Genomic DNA, 12,506 nt, shown 5'->3' on the forward strand with positions numbered 1-12,506 from the left:
ATCAAAGGATTTATGCGAAACAAAGAGATTTAAGGAAATACAAAGTGCACTACTCCTCAAGGAATGATTTAGATAGTGATATCACTACTCCTCGGCAGAATGATTCATATAGTGACATCACTCATTAGCTATCCACATCTGAAGAATGGACAGCTGATTGTCTTTGGTTAGAAAGTTCAGTGGAGAATAATAAGAGTGAAGTGGAAGATGTGAAAATTGTTTATGGGGAGTTAGTTAGAGAGAATAAGAGAGCACTTGTTGCTAAGATTTCAAAAGTGGAGATAGAAAAAGGAGAGGCTTTACTAAGGATTTAGTAAAGAGAATAGATAAGCATCATCATGAAGAGAGAATACTTTTAGAAGAGGATTTAAGGGAAAAGACAAGATTATTATGCAAGAGCACATGTCATACCCAAACGTTAGTAGTATGTGAGAGTGCTCCAAGATGAAATAGAGAGTTATAAACAAAGAGAATTAGGAGGGGAAAGTCAACAAATAAATAATGAAGAGAAGCAAGACAAAAATTTACCCATTGTTTTGAGAGATGATAGTGATTCCTATGAGAGTGTTAGTGATTATTACTTTGAAAAGATAGAAAAAGTGGTTATGAGTATAGGTGTCCAGACAATAGACTTACTTATAGACCAGTCTAAGAGTCAAAAGATATCACCGACGATCAAGTTCAAGATCAAGTTATCAACTGAAGTGTAGATATTGTGGAACAATAGGACACATTGCAAAAGACTGTAAAAAGAAGAGAGAAAAGGTATCAGTTTAAGCTATATTAGCCATAAATGCTAGACAACTAACTTTCTTTTCTGTGTGAAGTGGTTAGGGCATGGTATATGTGCGTGTTACTATAGCTTATGGGGTTGAAGTAGGTGGCTGAACCAGGTAGAGATGCATGTATATCATAGCACAAGAGAAGAAGTGATGACTTCATCCAATGCATAGTATTTATGAATGACGATAAGTTGGAGTGAAAGAGTGAAAGACATGACATATCACCTGTATCCAATACTTATTTGTATTGTTTTTCACTTTAAAGTAACATGTTATTATTGCTTATAGTGGTTAATGAATGTGTGTGTGTTGGAAATAATATTTAAAAGTGAATGATAGTCATAATTAGTTTACATTCTATGTGAGTTTGCTAGATAGATGGGTGCTAAAGTTTGATCCTTTCTTAGTGACTAGTGTGATCCTATTTATGCTTAAGCTCTATTTGAGGTGTGTCAAGGGAGTATGCTAAGATACTCAAGCTATATTTTAAGTGGGGCTATATCGAGACTTTATATTCTAACTTTATAAGTGAGTTGTGAGTGAGAGGAATTGTTTAATGCTAAGTAGTAATTAATAATAAACATAATAGAGGAGAAGTAAGAGATGGTGAACCAAAAAAGAAAAAAAGAAAAACAAAACAAAACAAAACTATATTATTTTTTAAAAAAAATCCAAGAAGATAACAATCATCATGCGAGATTCTTGGTAGGTTCCTTAGACATTCTGATGTGGAGTCCTTGGGCCAGTGCCTCGGTTTTCATGGGGTGGGACCTTGGTCAAAAGAAAAGTGATGATGGAGACGAGTTTCACTTAAAATAAAAATAAGAAGAGTAAGAGAAATAAAAATATTAGAATTTCTAATGATTAGGATACGTAGTTTCGAGATTAGAGTTCATTAAGAAGTACTATGCTAAAGACTTAAGTCATAAATGTAGACATATTCTTAAGTACTATTTAAGTATAGAGTGAATTAGTATTAATTTCTAAGTTGGGTTAATTTTAGTGTTTATCTTTGGCATGCTAGTGTGGAGATGTGGCTTAGTTATGACTATTAAGAGAGATAACGAATGAATGAAAAGATATTTATTTTTATGATTAGCATGTTTGATTTTTATGAGTTTGATTATTTATAGAACTTCTGTACTCTAGATTTTATGAAGATACAGAGAAGAAAAGATGTGTAGATGGTTCCAGATGAAGTGCTTGCGAGGACACTTCGCAATTAAGTGTGAGGGGAATGATAACCCTTAATTATGGGGACATTTTTTGTAACTTTTTGAGCAAAATTGGGTAATTTTAGCCATTTTTAGTAAAATCTTGGGATACAATTAGCAAAATTAGCTATTTTTGGCACGAAAGTTTGAATTTTAAAGAAAATTTCTATTTTTATTGGTTTGGCACCTTTTTTTTCCCAAGCATCATTGCTTCCCCCGAATGCATCCAACAACCATTGATATCTCTCTAAAAAATGACATGAAGCTTCTTCATGGGTAATCCACACCATTTGATAAGGTATTTCATCGTAGTTTGGCTACAAATTACCCTCTCTCTCATACCCAATATCTTCTCAGGAAGATATTTAATCAATCCCTCCTCATTCATTGGAGGTAGCTCATGAACTTGCACTTCGGGCCCAATGTAAGCCTTTAAGTGACACACATGGAATATATCATGAATATTTGTGGTGGATGGAAGCAATAAGTGATATGCTACTTACCCTGCTCTCCTCAAAACTTGTATGGACCATAATGGCAATAAGCTTATTCGGTGTTAGTGTTCCCATTGAGAGACCCATATCTTGACTTGGGGATCCTTAAACCTAATGTCCTTATTGAAACTCCAAAGGTTTGCTATGGGCATTGGCATAATGCTTCATTCTCACTTGAGCTTGCTTCATGTTTTCCTTGCGCATTGTTGGAGAAGAGCATGCATTCTTTTTTACATTTGGATTCACTCCTTCTTGCTTGACAACTATCATAGGTGCTACATTCACCTTAACCATATAATGCCTCAAAAGGCAACATGCCAATACTCTCATGATGAGTACTATTATAAGAAAACTTGGATAAAGCTAACCATTCATCCCACACACACTTTGAGTGTCATGGCAATAGCATCTCAAGTTTCCACCCCCTTATTCACTGCTACCATACCCAATCATTGGATCACATACCTTCTTGGAAGGGCTTCATCACTCGTGGTTTGGAGTTTTCTCAGGGACATGTGTACCTCTACAGGTTATGGGCCTCCCCATGGATGACGCACTAGTCTCTCTTTTTTTTGTACAAGGTGTTTGGAGAAATGCGTAGGATATCACTGAGGGCTGGTGGTGCATCCTGTGAGAGTTGTTGGCAAAGCAGGGAAGCACTTTTATGTTGATCCTACCCTAGGGGGGATGATCATAGATGCTTGGAGCCTTTGGTTGTATGGTGGATGCCCTATTAGGTATTTGCATTTGGACCCTGGTGAGTGGGTGCATCTCCTTGGAAGGATGCTTATATTTGTTTTGGTGCTATCATTTGGTTGATGCAGTCGGGTCCACAGCTTAGGTATGAGGGGAATTTGGTCTTATGATTAGTCAAGGAGTTGCTCGGTGTGGTGCCGTCTTCAGTACATGCCAGAGTCAGGATAAGTCCCACCTGAATAGAGGTTGGACAATGCACTGGGAGATTATTGCTAGCACTGTAATTTGACACATTTGGAAGGCTCGGTGGTGCCGTCTTCAGTACATGCCAGAGTCAGAATAAGTCCCACCTGAATAGAGGTTGGACAATGCATTGGGAGATTATTTCTAGCACTGTAATTTGACACATTTGCAAGATTTGGAGTGATATCATTCACACCCTCATGGGCACTTTGGCCAGAATCCAAGAATCCAAGACACTATCGGTTGGGTGATATCTCTACTTTGTGACTTATATTAATGACTACTCAAGGTACACTTGGGTGTATCCATTGAAAGCCAAGTGAGAGGACACTTTGCCAATATGTGGAAGGACACTTTGTGCTTGGCACCCTTCGTATAGATCAAAAGGGGGACTACATGTCGTCACAAGGCGCCAAATTCGTTGAGATTTCCTCGTTCTCCCTTTTGTATAACTTCTTGTTGGGGGGTAGGGTGTTGTGCGGGGAGTGAGGATGGCGACGCTGGAAGTGGACCTCAGTGATAGCGGAGCCGTGCACGCATTTCGTACGGCTCAGGGTATTGTGAGTATCTATGTACAAGACGCAAATCCATCGTAATCTGCATGTTGTTGTGGTATGAATCGAATTGGGTTGTTGGATATTGATATACGTTCCATCACCCTGAACCTGTTGGCTCCATCCGTCATGTTTGTGAGAGTTGACATCGTTTAGCCATTCGTCAATCTCGTATGGTTTCCACCATACATACATAATCATGCACACCATGCACATGCACATACATGCATCCACCAGATAGTTGTCCTCGTTGTAACAATCACTTCTCTCTCTTTCTATATTAAGAGAGCTACACATGCTTGTATTGATCATCTATCATCACTGTTAATATCTTGGCCTATGACTCCGCATACAGTCTATCTGTGCACAGAAGTTGTGGCTGCACTCTAACAAGTGTCCAGCCCCTTTGCATCCCCATAGACAATGTTGTACGGACTCAGAATCTACCGCACATCTAGGACAGGAAGGTGCTACACAGAAAACTGATCTCCACTGATTGGTGGGGAGACCACCATGTAAGAATAACCAAAAGAAATGAGAGATTTGGCTCCTTCTACATGAGTGCCAAAGTTTATGCCATTGATTGGTGGGGAGACCACCATGTAAGAATAACCAAAAGAAATGAGAGATTTGGCTCCTTCTATATGAGTGCCAAAGTTTATGCCAATATTTGCGCTGTATCACTCGAGAAATATCATAGCTCTCCCAATGAGGCTTGAGAGTAGGGATCCTATGCATCTGTCGAGTGAGGAGAAGCCTGGCATTCCGAACAGTGAAACTGAAAAAAGGAAGGCTTTTCAAAGGATCGAAGGCATCAATCCACTCCCACTCTCCTGGATCCCACTGAAGATATCTGATAGGACTGTCACCATATAACCACAAACACCAAGAGCCATGAGTCACCATCTGAGGAGAAGGGTCAATGAACCAGTGCTTCCTCGAGCGACCAACAATCCTCACTGGACTAAGCCTAGTATTTGGTATAATCTCCTCCATACCATATCTCCTCAATCTCCCACTAGGCATGATAGAATAAATGAGGAAATCTGTATCCTCTTGGCCTGGCAGAGCAATGACCTGCAGAGGTATGCCTATCCTCGAAAAAACTCCCAGCCAACTCGGATGATAGTCTCCGTGAAAGGTCCCAGAAAGCCACTCATGCGGAATAACTGCATCAATCTGATCAATACGAATGCGAGAGCCTCTAAGATGCTGAGTGGATGTAACTCTCCGATCCTCCGGAAGACTCTTAAAGGTCTTCCAAGCAAGAACTGTGTATGCGCATCTATCCCATCCTGACCATTGCATATAACGAGATGCACCAAGTGGCCGACCAGCCTCATCCCTAATGAACTTGTTCCACATAATAGGTTGTCGGTCAGCCTCGTCCAAAGACCTAGGAAGCCTTTGTCGGAAAAAATATCTCATGCGTTTTCATGCTCTGACAATGGCTGCAATAAGAGGGGAAGATGGTGCCCTAATATCAGCCTTTGTGAACAAAAAATGTGTGTTGGGCATCTAGTCTCTCCCGACCTTGGGTGTACATCAGGAAATTTGAGACAAGAAAAAATCCTTCCAAGACTTAGTGTCTGGTAGAGAAACCTCTGACCACAAGTTTGCAAAGCAATGCCCTGCACTGAACATCCGGATCGATAATATTCAAGTCCCCTCTCTTTTGGGCTGAATAACTATGAGCCAAGCTACCCTAGCACGAGTGTCTGAGGTGCCATCCAAGCCCGACCAGAGAAAATTGCGGATCAATCTCCGCAATTGGCCAATGCACGCACGAGAGAAGCACCAACAAGAGGCAATAAACCAAGCTAAGGTAAGCAAAACGTGATAAGCCACCAAAGCTCTGGAGGCTAAATCTAATCTCCTGGAGCTCCAATGGAGGAGCTTCTTCCGGATACTCATAAGTACCGGAGCAAACTGCTATGCAGCAGGAGAAATATCAATCCCAACTTGGCATCCCAAATATCTAGCAGTGCATTCTTTGCTGATCCAAGTAAAACCAAGCTCTCACCCCAATCAACTCTCGGTGAATCACTAACCCAAAAACCAACAGATTTGTGCCAATTAATGAGTGCCCCTGCTGCCAAACAGAACTCCTCTAGTGCTACCCGAAAGGAACATAAGCATATATGTGAAGCCTCCAAAAACAGGGCTGTGTCATCGGCTAACTCAGAGTCAACCAACTCCTCATGACTACGAAGAGGCAACCTCAATCCTGAAATACCGGCAGTGGAGCGGAGAAAGATGCTCATGGCCTTTGCAACTATGATATATAATAAAGGGGCTAATGGGCAGCCCTGTCATAGTGAGCGAGAAATCTGAAACTGCTCTCCTCTATCACCGCAAGCAAGAACTCTACTGTGGGCATCACGAAACATGCATGAAACTCCCTTGATCCATCTCTAAGAGAAGCCCATATGACTAAGAGTACCCTCAAGGAAGTCCCAATCCACTCTATCATAGGCATTCTCAAAATCCAAGAGGAGAATGGCTAAGGGCTGATTGCTCGTTTTAGCCCATTCGACGGCCTCCCAAAACGAGAAAATGTTATCAAAGATGCTCCTGCCGTGTAAGAATCCATTCTGGGTATCATGAATAACATCCTGCAAAATTGGCTGCAACTTGATGCTCACTGCCTTAGCAAGAATCTTATAGGCAGTCCCAAGTAAGGTGATAGGTCTCCACTGGCCAATCAATGTCTTATCCCCGCTCTTAGGAATAAGATAAAGAAGCCCCTCAGTGAGAGAAGAAGGCATAGAACCTGTGTCCCACATCTCCTGCAAACCCGATGCTATCTCAGCCCCAATCTCATCCCAAAAAGTAGTGAAAAAAACAGGGGAGAGGCCATCCTCCCCTGGACACTTACCATGAGGTAAGGAATGAAGAGCATGACTGAACTCCTCCATAGAAAAAGGGGCATCCAGAGCGGCACACATCTCCTCGGTGATCAAATGTGGCAATGCATTCCAAACCTTCCTCTGTGCCCTATGTCTCAGATCAGAATGCGGCTCAGCACTAAGAAGTTGGCAATAGAAATCGGTGGCAATCTGTCTAACCATAAGAGGATCTGAGTGAAGAGTGCCATGTGAATCCTGCAATTGCCTGACACTATCTCTGGCATGAGATGGGCCGTGAGAAATGTTTGTTACATCTGCCACCCATCTGTGTCCAAAAGGATTCCTGGGCATGGAAAATGGTGGTATGCAGTCCGGAATGCAAGGAAATATGTTTGGGGGCATGCAACCTGGAATGCAAGGAAATATGTATGGGGGCATGCAGCGCGGTATGCATAGTGGTATGTTTGGAAACATGGCTGGAATGTATGGAATGCCAGGTGTGGGAATTGGTAGTGTTGACCGTATGATGGGCATGAATGCTGGGGGTAGCAATCTTGTGAAGCCACTTCCTTACGATAATCTAACGCCTATGGGTAAGGCGAAGGATTATAAGGAAGGGGGAGTTGCTGTGTACAACAGTTTGATGCTGCTTTTTCTGGTGGTAATTACACGGAATCCTCTAAAGTGAGGAAAGCTGTGACTTTTCTCAAGGGCAATGCATTGCAATGGTGGTCCACTCTTCTTTTACAGGGCATAGCATCATCCACTTGGGTACAGTTTAAGCAGGTGTTCTCTTCCGTATGGCTCACATCTACTTTTGAGGTGGATGTAATGACAGCATGGCACAAGTTGGATGCATCAAAGTGTGAAAATCTTGAGGATTATAATAAGAAGTTTTGGGAAACTTTACTCCCAGTTACTTCTTATCGTGCAGTCCCTTTGTCTGAGCAGGTGGAGAAGTATTGTTGTGGGCTGCCCAAGGAAGTGCGTGACTATTGCATAAAGACTCGAGTAACAAATATGTCATAGATGATAGAGAATGCTATGACAGCAAATGCGTTACTCACTGGGGTTTCATCTGGATTTAAAGGAAGTAAAAGCTCAAGCAAGAAATCTGAAAAGTCAGGGCATGCTTCGCGTGATGCAAAAGGGTCTACAGAGAAGCGGTATAAGAAGTTACCAATGCCCAAGAGAACTCCTGAGGAGAGACAGGCTTTGATGGATGCTCGGAAATGTTTTTATTGTACAGAGGAGGGACATATGTCTTTTAATTGTCCCAAGCGTAAGTCCCAAAAGGACTTTGACACTAAAGGGGAGCCCAAGTCGAAGAAACCAAAACCTTCTGCAGGGTTAGTTCCTGATCTTGTTGGGGAACAGCCAGGTGGTGAAGAGACTGAGTTGTGTAGGGCATGGGGCAAAGTGAGAGATCAAAATGCCTTGATTTTCTTTGACACAGGTGCTAGAGCCAACTTTATTTCACCGGATTTGGCTGGCCGATTGGGGATCCGTGCAGAGGAGATGGGGCCTTTATATGAGGCTAACATGGCTTGTCCTGGGTATGCAGAACCTGTCACTCCTATTATTGGGAAGCTTAGGCTTCATTTGTAGGGTTATGTGGACAGCGAAGAGTTTTTCATCATGCCTCTTGATGGATGTGATGTTTTGTTGGGAATGCCATGGTGCCACAGAGTACATGCGGTGGTGGATACATACAATAGGAAGATTACTTTGACTCATAGAGGGAAAGAACATGTTTTGGATGTAAAGCTAAAAGGGGAATCTGTTCCTATTGTATCAGCTTCGGCAATTTCATCAGTAATGAAAAAGCATCTTTCTGCGTACTTGATTTATGTAAAGGATGCAAAAGATGATGAGTCTAAATCTAATTTGTCTACGTTAGATAAGGACAGGACTGATTTCTTATGTGAGTTCCAAGATTGCTTTTCCGAGTCATTGCCAGGGGAACTTCCTCCGGAAAGGCCAGAAGATCATGCAATTGATTTAATTCCGAGTAGTACTCCACCAAATAGACCGCCGTACTGTGTTAGTGTAGCCCAACAAGAAGAAATTATGAGTCAAGTACAGGAGCTGTTGAATAAAGGGTTGATATAGCCTAGCTCATCACCCTTTTGCTCACCTGTACTCTTAGTGCAAAAGAAAGGATGGTTCTTGGCGCATGTGTATTGATTACAGGGCGCTGAACAAGAATACCATCAAGAATCGATTCCCCATTCCGAGAGGATCAATGACATTTTGGACCGTTTACAGGGCTCCACAGTCTTTAGTCGGATTGACTTGAAAAGCGGGTATCATCAGGTACATATTAGACCCGAGGATGTGCATAAGACAACATTTCAAACCACTTTTGGGTTATATGAGTTCGTGGTTATGCCCTTTGGTTTGACAAATGTACCTGCCACATTTAACAGAATGATGGACAGGATTTTCCGGCCTCATAGAGCGTTTGTGGGCACATTCTTTGATGATATGATTGTGCATTCACACACTGAGGAGGAGCATAGGAAGCATTTGGCCGTTGTGTTTGACGAACTCCGAAAACATAGGCTGGTCATTAATGGCAAGAAGAGTGAGTTCTTCTTGCAAGAGATACACTTCTTGGGGCATATTGTGTCTAAGCATGGAGTCCGTATGGATCCATCGAAGGTGGAAGCAATCCTTAATTGGCCAGATTTGAGGATCGTGCATGATGTACGCAGCTTTTTGGGATTGTGTTTCTATTACAGGCGGTACATACGGTATTTCGTTGAAATTGCTTCGCCCCTTCATGCCTTAACAAAGAAGGCAACTCCGTTTAGATGAGCTGATCAGGAAATTATAGCCTTTAAAAGGCTTAAAGAAAAGCTTACTTCGGATACCGTATTGGTATTACCGGACCTCCGAAAGGCTTTTGTTGTCCAGTGTGATGCATGTGGAAACAGCATTGGGGCAGTTCTCATGCAGGAAGGACATGTGATAGCCTATGAGAGTCGAATATTGCAGAATGCCGAGAAGCATTTACAGGTTTATGAGAAAGAGATGTTGGCTGTAATTCATGCTCTTTCTACATGGAAACACTATTTGCTTGGGGTTGATTTCACTGTGCTGACAGATCATCAGACCTTGCGTTATTTCCTCATGCAAACTAAGCTTTCTGAGAAGCATATGCGATGGGCAAACTTTTTGTCTATGTTCCACTTCCAGATTGTGCATGTGGAAGGCAAAAAGAATGTTGTGGCAGATGCTTTGTCACGCAAGCCACAGGTCTCAGCCGTTTCACTTGCTTATCATCATGAGCTTGATGAAATGAAAGAGCAGTATGTCCATGATGAGGATTTTGGAAGGTTGTATGATCAGATGTCTGAGGGTCAGCGGCATGATCATTATACTCTCAGAGATGGGTTTTTGTTGATGCATGGTAGATAGTGTGTTACTAGGCAATTGCGACTCAAGGTTATGATTGAAAGTCATGCTCCACCGTATGCAGGTCATCGAGGTATTGACGCTACGGTAAAAGCAGTTGAGACTTTCTTTTATTGGCCAACCTTGAGAAGAGATGTTGATGCTTTTGTTAGGCAATGCATCGTATGTCAGAAGGTGAAGTTTGACTGTCAAAAGACACCAGGGTTACTTCAGCCTTTACCTATTCCAGATAGACCATGGGAGAGCATTGCCATGGTTTTTATATTTGATCTTCCACGGACACAAACGGGGAATGATGGCATTTGGACTATCATATGCAGGTTCAGTAAGCAGGCTCATTTCCTTCCCGTACATAAGACGATCAAAGTTGATCATATGGTGAAGTTGTTCATGGCGAGCATCTTCAAGTATCATGGCTTGCCTACGTCTATCATTAGTGACCGTGATCCACAGATGACGAGTTTATTCTGGAGAGGGTTGTTTGACAACATGGGTACAACTCTCAAGTTTTCATCTTCATTTCATCCACAAACAGATGGTCAATCGGAAGAGGCTAATTCTACAGTGTTAGATCTTCTTAAGTGTTATGTGTCAGAGCACAAGCAACAATGGGAAAAGTATCTTCCTTTGGTGGAGTTTGCATATAACAACACTGTCCATACCTCGACGGGCAAGGCGCCTTTTGAGATTGTGGAAGGAGGGAAGAAGGTACCACCCATTTTGCACACAAAGGATAAGATCTTTGAGGCTGATCACTATGTGGAGAATATGGATGAAGCTTATCGGAGAGTTAAGTTGGCACTCTAGAAAACTCAACAAAAGCAAAAGAAAGCAGCAAACCGTCACAGACGTGCATTAGAGTTTGCATTGGGTGATTGGGTTCTTTTGTGATTTGAAAAAGCTAGGCTCAAGAAGATGAAGGGTAAAGAGCGCTTATTCCCTAAGTTGAGCATGCGCTATTATGGACCTTTTCAGGTATTGGAAAAGATTGGTGAGGTGGCCTATTGCTTGAAGCTACTAGATCATTGGCGGATTCACAATGCATTTCATGTGAGTCTACTTAGACCTTTCCGTGGGGATGTGCCTGAGGATGTATCAGATGAGGCTCAGCCGGAAGTTGAGGAACTTGATGAGGTTCTTATTCCAGAGCAGATACTGGCACATAAGGAAAGAAAGGTACGAGGTAAAGTTTCCCGACGCTATCTTGTGAAGTTCAAGAACTATTCACCGATGGATGCGAAGTGGATGGCGGAAGGTGACTTAACAGATTCTCCTCAGGTTTTGCAGCTTTATCTCGATGCCTTTGAGTTGGAGCCGACTCTTGTTATGGCTCATTCAGGTTCAGCAGAGCATGGGTCTGGAGCATTGCTTGATGCTCAAGAGGGGGGTAGCACCTCCACTCCCTTGATACAGACAGGCTCAGATGACATCTAGAGGTCGCTTGGTGTAGCTTTTGTCTCACGCGAAGGTACTGATGGCTGACAGTACATCTGTTTATGGGACTTCTATGATATATGTGTACTAGTCACATTGGATGTTGTGGTTGTGTATGGTTCACAGTGGTATACAACTTGGACTACTACTACACCATTGGTTTGCAGTGAATGTGGTTACATATGCATGGCTTAGAGAGATTGGGATGCTGATCTTGCCATACTGTACATTTCACTTTGGATATTTTGCTGTATCACCAGATTGCAATCGAGGACGCTTGCCATTTTTCAAGAGGGGGGTATGTCATGACCCTGTGAAAGTGGAACAGCACAAGTGTGGACATGGTGGTTGGTGAGAAAAATAAATATTTAATGATTCACATTTGGGTCCCTGGACAAATAGAAATATGGTGGACATCTTCAAATGTGAAGGGGGACCAAGGACATTAATATTTTTAATGTTTTAACCTTGGGAGGCCCCTAGGCATAAGTGACCCCTAGGAAGTTGATAAACTTTAGTAAGGGGCACTAGGATATTATTGGAAGGGGGGGCAACTCCACTTTTAGGAGTTACATGCCTCTCTCATCTCTCTCTCTCTCTCTCTCTCTCTCTCTTGCTTTTGGGAAAGCGTGCAAGCAACCTGCGTGAAGGAGAGGAGAATCCCTGTCGACTGGCTGCATAGAAGTGGGTTGCTTTGTGCTGCGTACTGAACAGGCCGTACAGACCTTGTGACTGCAGGCCGTACAGAACAGGTGGTGGCTGGTTGCAGGCGATACTGGCGACAGAGTACAGACAGTAAGCGGCTGCAGGTTCAGGCGGA

At 42.6% G+C, this 12,506-nt stretch overlaps 1 protein-coding gene across 5 annotated transcripts in view; it reads left to right on the forward strand.

Annotated features, from left to right (window-relative positions):
• Window positions 1–3,758: 3,758 nt before the first annotated feature.
• LOC147609672 (uncharacterized) overlaps window positions 3,759–12,506 on the forward strand; it is a 106,798-nt gene continuing 98,050 nt past the window's right edge. For 2 of the 5 annotated variants that reach the window (XM_086787757.1, XM_086787759.1), the window contains exon 1: window positions 3,761–3,989. In XM_086787757.1, the coding sequence (XP_086643883.1) occupies window positions 3,921–3,989 (69 nt within the window). In that variant the 5' untranslated portion in view covers window positions 3,761–3,920. Of the gene's footprint in view, window positions 3,990–12,506 lie in introns of all 5 variants that reach the window. The other 3 variants (XM_086787760.1, XM_086787761.1, XM_086787758.1) reach the window with 3 other exon arrangements.

This window comes from Cibotium barometz, chromosome 51, assembly GCF_041138505.1.
Source record: "Cibotium barometz isolate CiBa-2024 chromosome 51, ASM4113850v1, whole genome shotgun sequence".
Classification (NCBI taxonomy): domain Eukaryota; kingdom Viridiplantae; phylum Streptophyta; class Polypodiopsida; order Cyatheales; family Cibotiaceae; genus Cibotium; species Cibotium barometz.